Source organism: Chelon labrosus (assembly GCF_963514085.1).
Source record: "Chelon labrosus genome assembly, chromosome: 17".
In the NCBI taxonomy this organism is placed as follows: domain Eukaryota; kingdom Metazoa; phylum Chordata; class Actinopteri; order Mugiliformes; family Mugilidae; genus Chelon; species Chelon labrosus.
The window spans coordinates 16772403-16792263 of NC_140350.1; the positions used below are offsets into that span (position 1 = coordinate 16772403).

A 19861-nucleotide genomic window follows, 5' to 3' on the forward strand; every position below is an offset into this window, starting at 1 on the left:
GTGAGCAGCACAGTAACTGTTACCTAACGTCATTACCAAGACCGGGCGTATCTTAAAGCCTACTCCTTAAGGAAATAAATCTAATCTGCTGTCGTCTACTTCTTCTCCTACTCTCTCAGGCCACTCCTCCCTCTTCCCGATGGAGGACGGTTTTCCGGACGATGAGCGTGGAGATCAGGGTCTCGCGGGCCTGGGCTCTCCACACTGCTTTCCACACCAGAACGGAGAGCGCGTCGAGCGCTACTCACGCAAGGTCTTTGTTGGAGGACTGCCCCCGGATATAGATGAAGGTACAGCCTTGAATCCCGGGCTAAACAAGTTTAAACGTCTTTGAATGCACATTAACAGGAATACAACACGATGTACCAAATGGATAAATGGAGTCAGAAGATATTACTTTTCAGTCAGAAAAGTCTCGAGCCGTTAAACGTTCTCCTTTCTCGCTTGCAGATGAAATAACGGCCAGTTTCCGGCGTTTTGGACACCTGTTTGTGGACTGGCCTCACAAAGCTGAGAGTAAATCCTACTTCCCTCCCAAAGGTATCTTAAATTACCGTACCAGCCTGTTCACACTGTGCTGTCAAACAATACGTTGGTGTCTTTGGTCTAAATTCATCACATTTCTGCAAAAAAAAAAACAGCAAATATGTTTCTTGGCAACTGATTTTTCCGTATTCTCGTGTGTCATCCTCGCCGTCGACTCTCAATATGTATGCATGTGTGTAATCTAGCTTTGTCTTCAGGCTATTGTCTGAAGCATTTGTTCAGCATTTGTCTGGACTGTTTATCTGTTTGCAAAAGCTTATGCCCTCCTGCTGCGACTTGCAGTGTGTCGTGATCAGACGTACAGTCGCGCGAAATTCCAAAGTGATCCCTTGTCAGTGCATTGCCGCTCCAGAAATGCGTGTTAACACCGCTCTATTCTGTGCAGGCTACGCTTTCCTGCTGTTCCAGGATGAGAGCTCAGTGCAGGCTCTGATCGACGCCTGCATCGAGGAGGACGGCAAGCTGTACCTCTGCGTGTCCAGCCCCACCATCAAAGACAAGCCGGTCAGTGGGATCACACACGCAAAAAAAATATATATTCACCTTCACCTGACTTCACCTGCGGGTCACGCTGTCAGGCTGTGATATCTGGAGCTGAAACGTGTGGGTTTTGTGCGTTTCAGGTCCAGATCCGCCCGTGGAACCTGAACGACAGCGATTTTGTGATGGACGGCTCTCAGCCTCTGGACCCGAGGAAAACCATCTTTGTGGGAGGAGTTCCTCGTCCGCTCCGTGCAGGTATCCTTCACTTCTTTTTATATGTACTGTACACAAACGAGTGTTTGTAATAAAAACAGTCAGATTCGAAGTGCATACGGGTTGAATCTCAAGTGGTTGTTATTAATTACTTACTTCCCGTATTTACAGTTCTTACTAAAAGACCTCTAAAAGGATTTTGGGCTTTTTACCTTCATGTTCAGTAATCTTTTTAATACACCCCTGAATAGTTTTATCGTAAAAAACACAAACAGAGTAGCCATCCAGTGCTTGGTCTGCACTGTGATCAGCTCGTGTTCGTAATAAAATTAGCCCTGCTTGAGGGTAGAGATAAAGAGGAACTGACCTACACTGGTTATATCAGGAAGTACTCTCTGTGGCACACTGGTCTGAGTAGAATATTAAATTCTTATTTATTTATTTTTCTCTGATAGCAGTGTTGTGTGTGTGTGTGTGTGCTGTGCTCATGTTTTTTTCTGCACCACTGGTTGTCATGTTGTTGACCTCTGCTCTGCTGTTGTTGCAGTGACCAAGGTCATAAGGCCCTGCGGCGCATTAAATAATTTATGACCCTCTGTATTAACCGGGTCTGCATTTACATGTGGAGAGGCTTTATGTTTCAACCAGTAAAGCTGAATTGTACATTTGAGTAAAAACACACAGTAAATAAACTTGATGGTGTTTTATTGCAGCCCTCCACGGGCCGTGCTCTTTGTATTTGCTCCGTCAAAGTCTGCAGGACTTTAATGCATCTGTGTTGATGGTTTAAACTCTCACACCGACAGCCCTCATCTGGTTTATGTGCGGTGTGTTTGTGTTCTCACTTGCTGCAGGGGTTTGAGTTTGTGTATTAAACCTGCATGTGCATGCACACAACTGCTGACTTTGTTCTGTGCGTAACACTTTTGTGTCTGTTCCACCTTCCTCCTCCTCCTCCTCTGCAGTGGAGCTGGCCATGATCATGGACCGCCTCTACGGTGGAGTTTGCTACGCTGGCATCGACACAGACCCCGAGCTGAAGTACCCCAAGGGAGCAGGGCGGGTCGCCTTCTCTAATCAGCAGAGCTACATTGCTGCTATCAGTGCTCGCTTTGTACAGCTGCAGCATGGAGAAATCGATAAACGGGTGAGTGGAAAGAAAAGAGAGCTCGCTGTTTTTCTGCCCCCCCCCTCCCCCCCCTTATTTCTTCATCTGTCTGCCTCGACCTCACTCCCCGTTCTAGTTCTCTCGAACTCTTCACGCCTTTGCCGCATTTCTTTGAGTTGTGCAAAGGAGATAAAAGGACTTAACAGTTCCTGTTGCAGTAGAAACTACTGCACCATGTAAAACCGGTGACCTGTACAGCATAAACAGGACTTAAAACTGGAAACTAAAATGGGAGTTAGAGTTGAACATCCCTCATGAAAACTAAGCATTCAAATTCACAAAAGTTATGACATTTTGTGAAACCGTTGTTGCTCATTTTTAACTAACAGTTGCGCCGGTAGAGTTTGATGCTGACTCAAGCCGTAGTCGCGCTCCAACTGTGAGTCATGCAACATTTTCTGTGGGAGCAGTGAAAGCCATTTTTTACTTCAAGAACCAGAGAAGCATGAAATTCCTCTTCCCACTTTGCGACTGCTTTTTTTTTTTTTTTTTTTTTTTTGGTACAAGTAAACTACTGCAACAGACCGTTTCACTTGTTACAGTCGGAAAAGTACAAGTGGAACATTAACTAAGGCTCTTTCTCTCTCTGCAGTAATCTTTTTGCAGTGCCAAAAACTTTTAAGTGAGGCAGCTGAATGGAATTAAATTTATTAGACACACCTATAAAAATACAGGCTCTGACGTCACAGTCACTGACACAGTGCACAGTTGAGGGATGCATGTATTCTTACAAGCTAACGCTGCCGCTGCCGTCAGCACTCCCAATAATTACAGTAGCGCCTACGCCGTACGGTGGCCTGTAAGTGACACAAATATCATTCACATTCACACAATCTGTGAGTAAAGATGAGCCGAGCGGGAGTGTGTAGTGCAGAGGTAGCGTTATGATATTTAATATGGCAGTAATAGTACAACGCTTTCTCAGTTGCATAATTGGTGCCTCTTTGACACCTGCACGCTAATAGCACAATCCCTCGTCACTGAGTGGCGGGAAAAGGAAGTGCGAGGGGTTTCAAAATGTAGCGTGGCCCGGAATTTCAGCATTTGGGCGACTGTCATGAAGTCAGTGGAGTTATTTAACTCTTCAGCAACGTTAAAAGATCTCTCCACATGTTGTATGTAGACAGAAAGACCATTCATTGCTTCTCTCCACACGTTTAAGACGATTTAAGGGATAAACACCATGACAAATACATTGCTATACTTTCCTAGCTTTCAGTCCGTGACTATTTTTGAATGTGAGCTATCAGCAGTAGGTAATGTGTGGCTTGTATTGGTGGTAACTTTATATAGCTTTGATAGAGAAGAGGGAACAGTAAACAGAGAGGATCGTATCAATGAGATAAAGTTACTGTAACCTTTTACTTCACCAGTGGGAATGGCCCACTCTGCTGGTAACTACATAATAGTTCTCTATAAAGCTACTTTATACACCGGCCAGCCACAACATTAAAACCACTGACAGGAGAAGTAAATAACATTGACCATCTTGTTCTGCTGGGAAACGTTTGCACCTGGCGTTCATGTTGACGTTACTTAGACATGTACCACCCACCTAGACCAGACCAGGCACCCTAAAGCAATGACAATGACATGCAGCCTGATACAGACACACACAAAAAACGGTTTAGGAACAAGTAAAAAAAATTAAAAAAACACCAAGAACGGCACAAGGTGTTGACCTGGCCTCCAAATTCACTAGATCCCAAACTGGGATGATCCACAAAGGGCCTTCTCCTCAACCCATAGGACCCAAAGACCCTCCATTAACAACATTTTGTTGCCAGACACCTCAGGACACTATCAGATGACCCATGTCCATTCTCTCATGGGACACAACTGTTTCAGAGGCACAAGGAAGGCCTACACAATATTAAGAAGATGGTCATAATGTTATGCCTGAGAACAGAAGTTAACTATTTGCTCCTTTTCCTTTTTTTTTTGTTTTCTCTCCAGGTGGAAGTGAAGCCATACGTGCTGGACGACCAGCTGTGCGACGAGTGCCAGGGAACCCGCTGCGGGGGGAAGTTCGCGCCCTTCTTCTGCGCCAACGTCACCTGCCTGCAGTATTACTGCGAGTACTGCTGGGCGGCCATCCACTCGCGCGCGGGCCGAGAGTTTCACAAGCCCCTGGTGAAGGAGGGAGGCGACCGCCCCCGTCACATCTCCTTCCGCTGGAACTGAGCGGACGACAGAGAGGGAGAGGCAACAGAGGAGCAGGAGGGCAGGTAGAGCAGGAGTCGCAAATCATTGTACAAATAAATGCACTTTTCTGTTGCTGGTTCCTTTTTGCTCTAATTTCACCGAAACTTTTTTTTTCTTAATATAATTTAATATATATATATATATATATCAATATTTTGAAGATTTAAAAAAAAAAATGGAATTATATCCAAATTGTCCTGCAAGGAAAAAAATGTGTACCATAATATTATTTAATTTTTGAAATATTTTAATTAGTTTTTGAGAAGGAAAGTTTGTGGTATGACATGGTACTCTGCTATTCAATTGGCATATTTTTCTAAAAGGTGATTTTAATCTCCAAAACAAAACAAATACTCTTCATTTTGTTGACGTTGACTTCTTTTGTAGCAGAGCCATTACTTTTTGTTTTATATCGAGTCTCCAGAGCAGAACAGCACATGATTGGCTATTTATTTGTGAAAGGTGGCCTATTGATACGAAAGGCTCCAGAGCAAATGTGAATTTAAAAAAAAAAACAACAACAAAAAAAGGTGTTGCTAAAGAAGAGTGCACTTATTTCCAGTTGTAAGAGTGAAGATACAGTATATGAGACCCTTAGTAGTTAACCAAAGCTGAATCTGAATTAACGCTGAAGAACAGAGAGGGCCCACTGCAGAGCCATTCTTTTCCCTCCCACATCCAAAATGTTCGAACCTCTCTCTTTTTTTTTTTTTTTTTTTTAAAATGATTTCCGACACCACACGAATATTTTGATGTTACTTGAAAAAAAATCACAACTAAAAATGACACAGATTTGGGTTTCGATCTCCATTTTGACATGCAAAAACTAATACCTCAAACTCAGCTGCTAATGTGCCGAATACAGTAAGAAAAGAAAAAAGAAAGCAAGAAGGAAAACGCGATCGCTCTCTGGTGTTCTCCTTTCCTTAGAGCTATAATCAGAGGGAAGTGACGCAACAGGCAGAGGGCGATGTGGCCGGCACAGTTTTGTACTCACTTGCTTCATCACCTCCTTATTTTTGTAATCAAACCCAGGGTTGTGCTAGCGACAGAGCAGAGCGTCGTATACAGTGTATTAATGGGAATGTATGGCATTTTGAGGCTCCGGCAGAGACAGGCGGCTGACCGGTAAAGAGACAAACCCCAAGCCCCTCTTCCCCTCCTCCTCGTGTCTGCCTGCGGGCCTCCGCTGCTAAAGCTAGCGGCTAACAAGAGGGTAGCGCTCACTCGTGGATCAAAACCTGCTTGGATCCAGATCTTTCAGGACTGAGGCTGAAGTAACTCCTCTAGAGAGAAGGCCGGTCAACGTGGCCGCCTTTATTGCAGTTTTTACGGGGCTACCACCAAACACAAGATCTTTATTAGGTTCTTTTTTATTTTTTATTTTATTTAATTCTTTTTTTTTTTTTTTTTTAAATGCATTTGTGCAATTCTCCCGAGTCTTTAATGAAAACTTTGCATCCGAGAGCCAGCTACCGTTGAATGAAAGAAGCAATTAAAGTTGATCTGCTTTCGCGAGTCGTCAGCACGCGTTCGTGTCGTGGAGGGATCTGCCCTCGGCGCGACCCCTCCACCCTTTCTCCTGCCAAGCTAATCCAACTCAGCATCCAGTGTTTTTGAAGCATAAATGAAGATAGTCTCTGCAGTGTGCTCTACTACTACACACTCGTGACCCACATGCAGTTTGCTCTTGAGATCGCAGGTCCAGCCGGCCCGTACCCAGAGGCTGTTTGGGAACCAAAGATGGCTGTGGAGTAGTGGGTCATACTGTAGCTCATTTCTTGTCCAGATTTTTTATTACTATTATTTTTTAATTTCTCATTTATTTTTGTTTTCCCAAGGACGTTTTTTCATATATATTTTCTTACGTGTGTCACTTCTGCCCAGTTTTGCTTAAGTGTCAAGCCCTGATGGACTCCAGCAAACCAAAGATTGGCCTTCAACACGATCTATACACTATATATATATATATATATTCACATATATATATATATCCTGTGCAGCAGTCAAAACCATGAGAACACCAGTGGAAAAACAGCAGGGCTTGCAGACACACAAACACTCTCCATGACTCAAAGTGGAGGTGGCGCGCTGTTAGTTACTTTTATCTCAACAACAAAAAAAAAATAAAATAAATAGAAAGTCTGCGTTCGGGGGAAAATTAGTGCACGTTCCCACAGCAAGAGTAAAACTAATCCTCACATCTGTTTGACTCTTCGGAGTCACTCAGCGGTAACCTACTAGCCGAGCATTTAAACGTCAGGGAGTAAGTACAGAAACTTGATCATACACACTAGTGAGAATCCTCATGTCGACGACGCGGCGTCGTCGCACCAGTTTTGCACCCGGGGACTTAAGTTTTTGTGGGTGTGGTGGGTGAGCATTTTAGAAGTTAAAACACTTTGTGAAGAATTTGCTGTTAAATGAGATGAAAAAAAAAAAAAAAGATTATTTTATACATGGCCTGCTGATTTTTGGTACAGTGTTTTCTAGCTAAATTATTTTGTCATGCACATATAAACATTTATTATGCACTACTTTTTCTAAATAGTTTTTCTTTTTCCAACAGTCATTTTAGGCACATTTTTCACAAATGGGGAAACTCCTTTTTGCAATACCTCAATTTTTCACATTGTGAAAGGTAGCTTTTGTACTTTTGTTACTGAGAGATCTGCATATATGGAAATGTTCATTTTAAGAAAAAAAAAAAGTGATTTCAATATATATTATTTTCAATTATGCTTTTTATACATTTCAGTGCTGAGGAATCTTTACAACTAAGTGCGCACTTGTGTTGATGCGACTTCAGATCTGCAGAGGAGAGACCAAAGTGTAACGCTCTGTTGGTCTTAGCTTTTCGTACAATAGATGTTTCCAGTCAATCTGGTCAATAACAGCATGGCGAGAGAAAAGAAAAAAGAAAAAAGAAAAAAGGAGAATTAGAAATTGATGTTAATGTCTCTAAACATGGCTATCCTAGTTGGAAATGGTAACTTCTTCTGTCTTGGTTTCCTCTCCGTAGGTGGAGCATAACTTATTATAAGGAGAATGCAAAATTTGGTTCACGCTTAAACGCTGAATCTCGTATCACAAGAATGGATGTTTGGTGTTACTAGATATTTTAATATTTGAAAAAAAAAAAACAAACCTATATATAAATATATATATATAAATATATATTCTTGAACTTGCCAACTAGCACCTATTGTAATCCTTAGCATGCATGACGAAAAAAAAAAAAAGACGAGAAAATGACAAGTACATGAATTAGCTATTAAAATTAATTGTTGTGGTGTGCACCAAATGTTTCTCAACTATTAAGTTGTTAAGGACAAACCCTCCCTCCCGCTCCCCCCGCGCCCCCGTGCCCCAGCGACCCCCCCAAAAACCCACTCTCACCGCCTCACCTCACCCTCCTCTTACCTCTTCTCCCGCCCCCCCCCAGTGTGTTGATCTCCTCGCCCCCCCCCGCCCTCACCCCACCCATTCGCAGACCTCTGCAGGATGCACACGACAGAGCGATAAAAGAAACTTGACCTTGATTTGGCTTTTTTCTGGCAGGACTTTGAGCATCCGTATCGAACACTGTTTAAAAGACTTGAGAACTCGCCCCCGCTGTGTGTCGAGGTGATCTTATATAGACCTATCTGGAGGAAGGGGAGCTTAAAGACTTGAATGTGGTAAATGTTGCAAGTTAACTTCAAGTTGTTATGTGCAATACTTCTTTTGAACCTTTTTCCAGATAAAGACTCTTTGCAATGTAATTCTTTAATGCCATTTTTAATTGCAGACATTTAATTAAAGAAGATGTTAATATGTTTTTCACAGTCATTTTCTACTGTTATTGTAATCCTTTTCATGCTGGTGTTTGTAAAAAAGAAAAGAAATCAAACTATTTGTACTAATATAAATAATTGAAGTTATTTTTAAAACATTAAAGGTTTTGTGCTCATTTGCTTATTTTGTTTATTTTAAGCTACTGTGATTGATTGCATTGTAATTATTAGGTCAACAATGTATTTAGCTGTTTATTGGTATATTTTTAATTGGAATGTATAATTGATTTTTATAATTTTGATCAGATTTTTGTTATATTTTTGAGGTGAAGCTTTTAATATGTTAAAGTGTCTAGTTTTTACTAATTGCTATATTGTGCTCCACAATATATGGTTCACATTTTCTGAAGGAAAATAAATATTTAAATATTTGTCTGTTAATGATGTTACTTAATGGCAAGATTTCAATAGTTTTTAACAGTGTATGGGAAGGTTGTTGTATTTATTAATAGCATTTTTTTACTTAAGATATCACCTTAATTTTTATTGTCATTTCACTTTATAAGTTCCTATTTTTGTATTTTCCTTTCTAATTAAGTTATGTAATACGGATATGTCCATATTTCTAGGAGTTGGTCTGTAGAAGTGCTAGTGAAACGAAAAAGAAAAATCTAATGTTATTTAATTGTTTGCAGCCAACTATTTATAACAGTATGCATAATTTTTAAATATTTGTAATGTGAAATGTTGAATGAAATAAATCTTAACTGTGATGAAAGTATGTGCTCGGCGTGATTATTTGTGTTTGGCTGACGGATAAATGGACGTGGATCTGAACCGGTTTGAGAGAAACTGAACCTCTGTCCACATCTGGCATTACTGCTGGGTCACAACTGCACTCTTGCTGCAGCTGTGACTAAAAACCTGCAAGTGGTGACCCCTGACTGCTGCAGTTAGACACTGATCAGCCACAACATTAAAACCACTGACAGGAGAAGTGAGAAACATTGACCATCTTGTGACAATACAATGGTTTGCTGGGAAACTTTTGGACCTGGCATTCGTGTTGATGTTACTTACACATGTACCACCCACCTAGACCAGACCAGGCACCCATAGCAATGACATTCCTTGATGGCAGCAGCCATCCCCAGCAGGATGCAGCCTGACACGGGCACACACACAAAAGTGGTTTAGGAACAACTAAAAAAACATGAGGCCAAGGTGTTGACCGGGCCTCCAAATTCACTAGATCCCGAACTGATCAAGTGTCTGTGGGATGATCCACAGAGGCCCCTCCCTCAACCCATAGGACCCAAAGGCCTCCACTAACAACACTGTTTCCAGACACCACAGGACACCCTCAGAAGGACCATGTCCATTCTCTGATGACTCACAACTGATTTGGAGGCACAAGGGAGACCTACACAATATTAGGAATGTGGTCATAATGTTATGCCTGGTCGGTGTATATACTAAGTATAGCACATTAGGATTCACTTTTTTACTAGGTCAAATATAACAGGTTTAGTTCAAGTAGCCTTTGAAAAGGTGAAAGTCCCTGAAAGGTAATTAAAAGTAAACTTTGACTGAGTTCATTTAAATCATGTGGTTGTAGTTATTACAACTACATGTGTGTTCACATTTAACTTGGTGATCGTGCACCTTCATCCTCAGTAGAGATATATATGAGGTGTATTCATGATGGCTCGGTTCCATTAAGTGTCCCAGTAAGTCATGACCTTTTAATCAGAGCATGCACAAAAGCAGGACCTCCTCTAAATGGAATGCAGCCGGAATTCTTTACACCTGTGATTCACTGACTCCTGGGCTACATAAATAAATTAAAGTGTTTTCATCTGAGGTCGGATCAGACCAGTATTTCTTCTTTCAGTTCATATTTTTGTGCCACATAAAGATGACTTCCTAGATTTATAATCACAGCACACGCACACTAATCAACTCAGATGATTGATCACTGGGTGGTGTATTCTCAAACCGACTTCACAGCTCAGTAACGCCACCAGCTGGCTGCATCTTGCACTGAAATATAATTCAGTAGCAGCTTTCCTTTGTTGTTTGTGTCAGAACTGATGCAGATTTGTAACATCCAGCACTTCCTTTAAATTAAAAAGGAATAAACAGGTTATTCTCATCCCCTACATCCCATCCACTTAATATGTGGCAGGACTGAAGCAGTTTTGCCATCTACCGAGTGGTTTAGTAAGAGTAATATTTCAAACTGCCTGGGGGAATTAAAAAAAAAAAAAAAAGGGAGCTGAGCTGCATTACCACAGATGAACTATGATGCCGTGACGCTGCAAAAGAGCTCAGGATTTGAGATTCTCAGAACGGGGGGGATGATGTAAGGCCGGAAAAGAAAACACGCCTGAGTTAAAATCACAGATCTTGTTGGTGTTCAGCTCGCCTCGGAAACAGGATGAGGTTTTATAGAAATAATTCTGAGGTGTCAGTTTCATTTGACAATGGTAGACGGATATTACACCTAACCCTATAGATGCTCTAAGTATATCCAGGTGTCAGATATTCTGGGGAAACATGATTGACCTTAAAGTCAACTCTGGGACGTCTACACGACCGCGGGTCAGCTGCTTTTTCACAAAGACTTATGTTTGTGTTATAATAAATCTGGTTCACGACAAATACAGCCCAAAACTGAACTAAAACACAAGAAGAACAACTACTCTGAAGTGAGTGTGCATCCTCTCTGGAAACCAAAAGAAAAATGAAAACAGTAAATTAAACAAAATAAAAAAACAAGACTGATGAAAAGCAATAAAACTGTAATTAATACGGTGCAATGTGCTCGTATGAACCACTATGCTTGTGTCTTTTTTTATTATTTCTTTATATAAGGGAAGTTTTACCCTGATCACAATATATGATATTTCTCTTTCTCTCTCAGAATAATCACTTTAAAAGAAACAGTCTTCCAACTTTAATAAAGTATTGATCTATTTATCTATACAGTACATGTATATCTATATATCTGTATTACCATATATATTCAAATCCATATTATTACATTATTTATTCACGTTTATTATTCTTTTTATATATACTTGTATTTTATATTTATAGTTTGTATATTGCTTTTATACTACTTTTTATACATTCTACCTCACTTTTATTTTATTTTTTTTACCCTTTTTGCCTCCAGATCTATCTATCTATCTATCTATCTATCTATCTATCTATCTATCTATCTATCTATCTATCTATCTATCTATCTGTGTGTGTGTGTGTGTGTGTCCCGGTGTAAACCACCAGGTGTCGCTGTAAGACCAATAACAATGAACAGAGCGTCTTATGTTGCTTTCAATGACTGTGGGAAATTATATATAATTTGAAGACTGGGAACTACTGGGAGTACAATATAGAAGCTTTGATCCATGTAGTTTATTTAAATGAGCACGTTGATTAGTTTGTTAACATTATTAAAAGCATGTCACAAAACATATTGTTGAAAACTCATACGCAGCTCGGATCTGGGAGTTTACGAGTAGTCTGGAAAGGCAACACTAATTCGACTTGGTCCAAACAAACGGGACTCCCGAAAGGAAGAGGAAAAAAATTAAATAAATAAATAAATAAATATATAAATAAAAAAGAGAATCCTCATCCCCCCTAGCGGCAGCTCCGGTGTGGCTGGGTGGTGTTGTTGTAGCGGCGGAGACGGAGAGGCTGTGTTCGGATTAGGGGGTTGGGCTGCCTGCTGGTTAAGAAAACCTGCCGCCAGACGTCCACTTTGTCCCGGGCGGTTCAGCGTTGCTTTTCCCGACACCGCAGCCTCCAGCCTCCAGCCTCCACCTGCTCCTCATCTGCGCTCCTGTCCAGACACAAACCTGCCGCAGCGCACAGGGACCGGACGGACAAGGACGATCAGCTGTGAGTAGCAGCTTTTTATCCACATTTTCTCATGTTTTGAGGATGAGGGAGGTGTTTTGTAGTCATAAGTATATTGATATTGCATGCAAAATGTATTTTTTAAAATTGGTTTGCTCCTGTAAGCATCCACTTCACAACCACACACACACATAGACACACATATATATGAATTTAATATCTCTAAAGTAAACAAAAAAAATGTTTCTGTGTCAGTTCTGATCTAATTTCCATTACCATCCATCATATACAGCCTGTTGTCTGCCTCGCAGGTAATTTTCCTTCACCTCCTCCATTCAGGAGCGGTCTTTGGAGAAATAAGGGGATATATCTATCTATCTCTCTATATATAGATATATATACTTATATATTTATATATAAAAGAGGCTGAAGATGGTGAAGCTGGGCAGTAATCTGCAGGACAAAGGAGCCAAACCTGTGAGCGTGGAGGATGGCTTTCAGAACGTGCCCCTCATCACTCCTCTGGATGTTGGCAGCCTCCAGAGCCAAGCACCTGACAAGGTGAGAGACTGCTCATCAACTCCCTCTCTCTCTGTTTTTCCCGCCTCCTCCTGGAGCATCTGCATTTTCCAAATCTCCTTCTGTTGCTATTAACTATATGTTGGTGACCTGTGCCATCCTCACCCCCCCCCTCTCCCTCCCATCCTCCTCCTCCTCTTCCTAAAACACACACTCCCACGTAATGTTTCATTCACTCACGCACTCATTCATCTCAGCCGTCTCCCGCAGCTCCCCGTCCTTTTGTTTTCCAGCTGAGATTAGGAGACAGATTTGGTGCCAGACAGACCGTCATCTATCATCCCTGACATCCCGTAGTAACTGCGCCGCCGCTCGTTAATCCAGTTTCCATGGTGGCAGCTCGGGAGTGGTGTGTGTTGGTGTGTCCTCGGGGGCCGGGGGACAGAGAGCTGCGCTGATTGCACATTATAAAAATTAATGGAATTAGTCAGGAGGCGAGCTGGTTGTCGCTTCTGGTCCATGTGGAAGCTTTATTGTGTTGCAGTGTTTTGTCACGTTCCTAGGCAACAGCTAGAGTTTGGTGATGTTATGCATCCACGTTTCTGCTCCCAGCTACTGCTACACGAGATTAGGCTGAAAAATAAGATCATTATTAGTGCTCTAAACTAAATCAAGCCCTTCTGCACAGTTTCCAATTAACTTTTGTTCTCATATTCGTTGTTTAACCTTAAAATGCCAACCACGGCGGTCATACTGAGTGATGAATCTGAGCTAAGGAGCCCAAATATTTCCCCCAGAAGAACAACTGACCTAAAAACTGACCAGCGTCTAGGAACGTTATCCTCAAAACTGATGCACAACAGCAGCTGGATGATGATGACGATGTGTGGATAAGCAGTTTGCAACGTGAAGTTCAAAAGGTCATGTCCTACAAAAGACCAACGTCTATCACTGAAAGTCTCACGGACAGTTTAGAGCAGATTTGGAGGAATATAAAATGCACGACAGTAAGGAGATGGCGTGGCAAATAAAATGCTTAATTAGCTATGCAGCATTTTTATTTTGACATATGCAAAGTGGTTCCGGTTGCTGTCCAACTTTACTGTCAAGATTGAATTGATATAAGTAAGGAAGACAGGCCTGCGTTGCGTTGCCGCCATGTTTCTGTCCCTCCTAGAAACTCATGTATTCACCCGATGTCCACCCAAACGTGCACATGAAATAATGTAGTCATCATATTGTAAGGATTGGTTATTAGGCGCTTATATTTTCCTTTTGAACTGTTTACTCCACTCCTCCCCATCTCATTGAATAACCCCCCTCCTATACAAATCTGTCTAATCCGACTGATGTGTTTAATCTGCTGCTTTTATCCTGATTGGGCTACTACTCTGATTTACGTAAACGTCGCCACTGTGGCTTTTAAAAAGCTGGCATTAATGTTCTTTTTATACATTCAACTAGTTTTATTGTTCAAATAGCTCCTAAAGCCAAACACCGTTCTCCAGTGACAGTTAAATAAAGAGAAGCCTAAACCCCACGCTGCGTATTATTCTGCTGAGGGCAGCACAGTCCCTCTCCACGTCATTTACCTGTTAACTGGGGAGGCTTGTCACACACACACACTCTTTAGTTCACAGCGGAGTGAGGTTCAGGCGTGTGTGTATTATAAAGCCGCGAAGAGTGTGTGCGAGTGACAAGTGGTGTCTGTTTGCAGCTACCAGCACGTAGCACGGCATTCATGGAGCTGTCAGTCATTTTACCCCGATTAAATCAGTCCCACTCGACTCGAGAACACATCGCTAGATTGACAGAGAGAATAGCCTGATTTGAGTGTCTCCTGCACAGCGAATTATTATCTTTGACATTTGAAAGGAAAAGGGGTCGGAGAGAAAGGTTGGCAGTCGTTTCTTTTTTTATTTTATTTTATTTTATTTCTTTTTTGTGACCGTTTTGCAAAACACATCCACAAAGACTGCTCTTGCTTTTGGATGAACTCGCTCACAGCTGATGCAGATGTTCATATGCTGACTCTAAAAGAAATGTTTGTTCAGCCTGCAGGGGCGGTGTTAAGTTGACCATACGTAGATACATTAAGTCTAAAAAAAACAAAAAGAAAAAGGAAATTCCTCTTTTATAAATCTTTTATAAATCTTATAAGCTCATTTGTTCTTGCTTGGGACAGTGTGGGAGTTTTAAAGGTCAATTTGCTGCTGAATCTTTGAATTTGTCTGGAGCTGTGAGAATAAGTGATGCATGAACGGCGCCAGGAAATAATGAAATCTGTAATTAGATATTGGAGCGGAGAGAAGGGGAGGAGAGGAGAGGAGAGGGCAGGGGGGTGTTGATGATGGCTAGCACAGTTTGCATGATGATATATTCTGTGTGTGTGTGCGCGCGCGCAAGTCCTGCAATATTATCTTGAACATTAGGGGGCAGCAGGAACAAGCTTTTAATTAATTTTGCTGAACTCGTTAGCAAACAGTTGCTTATTTTTTACGCGTCCAGCTGTTTAGCTCAGTTTTTATTGGGAAATAATCGATAAATACGTTCTCACTGAATTTTTGCATTTATCTCTTTATCATTTTTATAAATGAAAACAGAACAACCACAGCAGCAAAACCGCTACGCACGAGCATCTCAACGCAGAAAACTCTGCAGAAAAAGGACACAACGCTGTCTTTTTCTGCAGAATTTTAGACAAGAACTCATGAGAGCATCAGAGTCTTAATGAGAGTATTGCAACGCTTCCGCAAAGTGGTTTGTTTTCCACCATGTGGGTGTGAGTGACCTTTTAATATAGATAAATATTAAAGGTGTATTTCCAAATTACAATCAGCACTCAAGTGAAATCACACTATAAGCACTGTGCATGCTAATTAATGTAATCAGCGTAGGAAACGACATCTTTCCTGATTAGATCTACGCCGCATAAATGCTTTGACGACGACTAGTATCATTAGGTAAAGAGTTTGTAATGGAATAGATTTATGAGAAAATGTTTGAGTAAACCAACAGATTGCTTAAAGAATAACTGACAGATAAATCGTTGTCAAACTACTCGTTTACAAAAGTAATTTGTAGCAGCCCTAGTTAATACTGAATCTTTAGCTTTAAGCTCACATGCAAGTTGCTAACTTAGTCTGTAGTAGTTTTATTTGCAGACTGCAGACAGGAACACTGAGAGTCTGGAAATATAGGTTTCTTTGTGATGGAAATCTCTTTGTTTAATCCATTGGTTGGAATCGGTTGTTGTTGTTTTTGCCTCTTGACCCACCCAGAAAGAGTTCACTGTTAATCAGCTTTTATCCGCCTCTCGGAATCTGATCTGAGGCCGGCCTTTTTCCGTCCATAGAGCGAGGTTTGTCGGGTCACGTGACCAGACACATACAGAGCAGTAGGGGGTTGGACAGACTAGTTGGACGCCTCAGAGAAGACAGGTGAGGAGCTCAGTGGGTCGTAGCCCATACTACCGTGAAATCCTAAAATACTGCAACGCATCTGAAAAGGCGTCGGCTAACGCTAGCAGACGAATGGTCCAAATCCTCTGAACAGCAGACAGTTAACAACTTCACAATAACGCCCTGAGGTAACAGTTATTAGACATTTAGCTGCAGTACACGGAGAAGGCTTCAGAGAAATACCCCTGCTGCACAATCCCATCTAACAACAAGCTGTGGAGTTCTATTAAATGCTGCTGACGGTGCTGATTGGCAGCCTGTTTTTATACAGGCTATACATATCTGCAGCACTCAGGTCAAGAATATAGATTTCATTACTTTCTACTGTGTTTTTATTAGTGACATCATCAGTGACTAGTCGGTGTCGACTCGACTTTCATCACACCACAGTCGACTTTAAAAAAAATCAGAAGTTGTACAACCCCTGCAGAGCAGCTCCCCAGCTGTTTCCAAGCCCGATCCACCCCGATGACTGCTCGACCTCGCCGACTACAGGGTTACACGGGGATCACTGCAGGGACGGGGCGCCGTTGCACCGCGGTTTTGCTAGAAAAGTTCGCCCGCACACACAGACACACAAACACAATAAAGCTGCCTCGGCCCTCAGAGTCGGAGGCATTAGAGAGGTATTAGATTTGATTCCATCTGGGTAAGGACGCATCACAGCCACTGCTGGGTCACCAGTGTCCTGATTGGATTGCCGGTTGCAACAATAACAGCAACCAGAGGCGGGTGGAGAGAGATGGAAATAAACTGACTCACACACACACACACACACACACACACACAGATTCTTTTCTGTTTGTCTTTTCTCTAAGAACAAAGAGAAGACACAAAGGCTCGCCTCAAAGGCAATAACAGACCTAACAATCATTCTCTTATCTTGTCCAACATGTCTCCCTGCACGCCCTCACACTTTTTAGATGTCTCTCTCAAAGTAGCTTTTAAGTGCCGTTCATTCTTCGTGGTTGTGTCTTCCAATCCTGATCAATTAAGGAGGAATTCCTGGGAGCGGGGTATCCGCTGGCACACATCCATCAGTAATGGAGCGCTGACGGATGTTCTCATGCATTGTGATGCTGTCAAAGTTTAATTTAACAAAACGCCATAAATTATAAATAAGCTCTTTCCACATTTACACACAGTAGAAGCAGAGTAGCGGTGATTCAAGAAGACAAACGAATGGATTACAGCGACGGAGCCGCGGCGCCTACACGCTGTCTGTCAGCTGTTAGTTGCCAGATTGTGCTCCATAATTTAAAGAACAGTCTTTGTCAACAAGGTCATTTTAACGGTTTTAAATTACAATTTGTGTTAAATAATTAAACCAAACTCTGGTCATTATAATAAGCAGGGCAGCAGCTAATGATTATTTAATTGTCAATTTGCGTCAGTATTTTGTCAACGACTCGATTAATGGTTGAGTCAATTAAATGGCAGAAAATGTGCATCAAGATGACTTTTTCAAAATGCCCCAAACCCAAAAGATATTCAGTTTACCTATATCTGTGGCAGGACTTAATCGATTAATTGACTGAAGTTGTATTTTTAAAGTGGATTTAAAAATGATAAGTGACTTTGTTAAACGAGGGAACAGAAGACACTAAACTGCGCCTTTGTGCCGCCTGTCTTTTAGGTAGGAAGGTATTTAATACTCTTAACCTTGTTTGCTTTATGCAGTGTGGTGTAGATTTCAGTCCTGCTTCCCAGGACTCAAAGCCCCACTGTGCAGACAGAAATTGATTCTCACCTCTGATGCAGGGGGGATGCAAATAACTGGTTGATAAGAGATCCAGCAGTGCTAAAGGTTTTCTTTTCTTTTTCTTTATTTTAGCAGCCACAATCAATAACCAAGAAGTGGATGTCTTCATGTATGTAGGAGGCGTCGGTTGATTATTTTAGTTTTTAGGCTGGCGACTTGCATATTTACTTCTGATTTTGTGTGTTTTTTTTTTATGTGCAACTGAGCTACTATGACCAAACTATTTCCCTTCTGGGTCAATGAAGTCTGTCTAAGTCTAAGTCTGAGTGTAGCTGGTGAACGTAGTGGATTGTTTTTGCAGCTACGTGTTTGCCCTATGGTTAGTGAGTGGAAACCAAAGGCCCAGTTAAAAGTAGAGTGGATATTTGTCATTCAGCCGGTGGCTAAAGACACGAGCCGCTGCGCCGCTCCGTATCTGCCTAATGTGTAACCAGGTAACCGTTTGCATAACAAGAAAAAGGATTGTCGATTTTGTATTCGCCGGCTGTGTCTCCAATGTCCCCAATTTGCCACTCAATTTGATTCCAAATATCCAGAACGGATTCGGTTTTCTTAAGGTGCAGATGTGTAGATTTATATTCAATCATGCAACGAACTAACGGAGGGAGGCATCGGACCAGTGCCGGACTACATCCCAGAATATGCAGCCAGAGCTTCAATTAAATCAGTGCAACGACATTTGATCAGATTTCTGTCCCACTTCACATTTGTGCTCTGTCAAATCCAACATAATAAACTCTTAATTCTTTCCTTTGATTATAGCATCACTTTATCCACTCATTGTTATAAAAGTACCAGCTACCACAAGGATGGACCCCCCGCTCTCAGTTGCACTAGAATCAAACACGTCAAATAAAAAAGACCAACTCTCTCACAGCTCAGTCTTTAGGGATGGAAAATGAGACAGCAATCATCGTCATAACAGGTCTGAGGGGTAACAGAACGAGGGGAGACGGGCCGAAAGGGAAAGCTTCTGACAGCTTTACTGCAGGGAATTTAAAAATCCGAAAGAAAAATACTGCAGAAAACAAAGAAAGATGGGGCGGCGGGCTGAGGTCGACGAGCTCACAACGTCTTATGTACTTTGCGTAGTTCTTTGTGCGTCATTCATTCACATCAAATTTGCTCAAGTGTAGAAATGAAAACTCCAGTTTACTTCAAAAACATCCATCAGGACATTGTGTGGAGCTCTGTTAGAGTCCTTACAGTGACTCAGAGTCAGGCATGAAGGTATTAAAAGGTCGAGATGAATCCAGATGTTGATATAAAATACAGTGCATCCAGAAAGTATTCACAGCACTTCACTTTTTCCACATTTTTGCAAATTTATTAAGAATTAGGGTATCCTGTGGTGTCTGGCCTTTGGGTCCTGTGGGTTGAGGGGAGGGGCCTCTGTGGATCATCCCACAGATACTTGATCAGTTTGGGATCTAGTGAATTTGGAGGCCAGGTCAACACCTTGTGCTGTTCTTCATGTTTTTTTGAGTTGTTCCTGGTCTGGTCTAGGTGGGTGCTACATGTCTAAGTAACATCCACATGAATCCCAGGTCCAAAAGTTTCCCAGCAGAACACTGAATTGTCCCAAGATGGTCAATGTTATTTAATTCTCCTGGTCATAATGTTGTGGCTGATCAGTGTATGTCTTATAAAAGCAGATTCCCCCACCCACGTCAGTCTATTTTCTGTTCAGCGAAGCCAGTATTTGTGTATAGTTTTTGTGCATTTCAAGATATTACACTTGAAATCAAAAATGAACATTAAAAGGCTGCCTCTGTTGATTATTGAGAATTCATGACCCCATCATTTATATATGCCAAATAAATATATATCAAGTGTTGTTAAATAAGAGCTGCTGTTCATA

At 41.6% G+C, this 19861-nt stretch overlaps 2 protein-coding genes across 4 annotated transcripts in view; both read left to right on the plus strand.

Annotated features, from left to right (window-relative positions):
- Positions 1 to 9169, plus strand: part of cpeb4b (cytoplasmic polyadenylation element binding protein 4b) — a 30107-nt gene extending 20938 nt beyond the window's left edge. Inside the window, exons 5-11 of one of the 2 annotated variants that reach the window (XM_084565413.1) lie at positions 120 to 290; positions 451 to 540; positions 932 to 1050; positions 1170 to 1284; positions 2208 to 2389; positions 4367 to 4638; positions 8177 to 9169. In XM_084565413.1, coding sequence (XP_084421539.1) covers positions 120 to 290; positions 451 to 540; positions 932 to 1050; positions 1170 to 1284; positions 2208 to 2389; positions 4367 to 4594 — 905 coding nt within the window. In that variant the 3' untranslated portion in view covers positions 4595 to 4638; positions 8177 to 9169. Of the gene's footprint in view, positions 1 to 119; positions 291 to 450; positions 541 to 931; positions 1051 to 1169; positions 1285 to 2207; positions 2390 to 4366 lie in introns of both variants that reach the window. The other variant, XM_084565412.1, reaches the window with a different exon arrangement.
- A 2488-nt stretch (positions 9170 to 11657) lies between these two features.
- nsg2 (neuronal vesicle trafficking associated 2) overlaps positions 11658 to 19861 on the plus strand; it is a 35005-nt gene continuing 26801 nt past the window's right edge. Inside the window, exons 1-2 of one of the 2 annotated variants that reach the window (XM_084564154.1) lie at positions 11658 to 12300; positions 12598 to 12819. In XM_084564154.1, coding sequence (XP_084420280.1) covers positions 12691 to 12819 — 129 coding nt within the window. In that variant the 5' untranslated portion in view covers positions 11658 to 12300; positions 12598 to 12690. Of the gene's footprint in view, positions 12301 to 12531; positions 12820 to 19861 lie in introns of those variants that run through there. The other variant, XM_084564155.1, reaches the window with a different exon arrangement.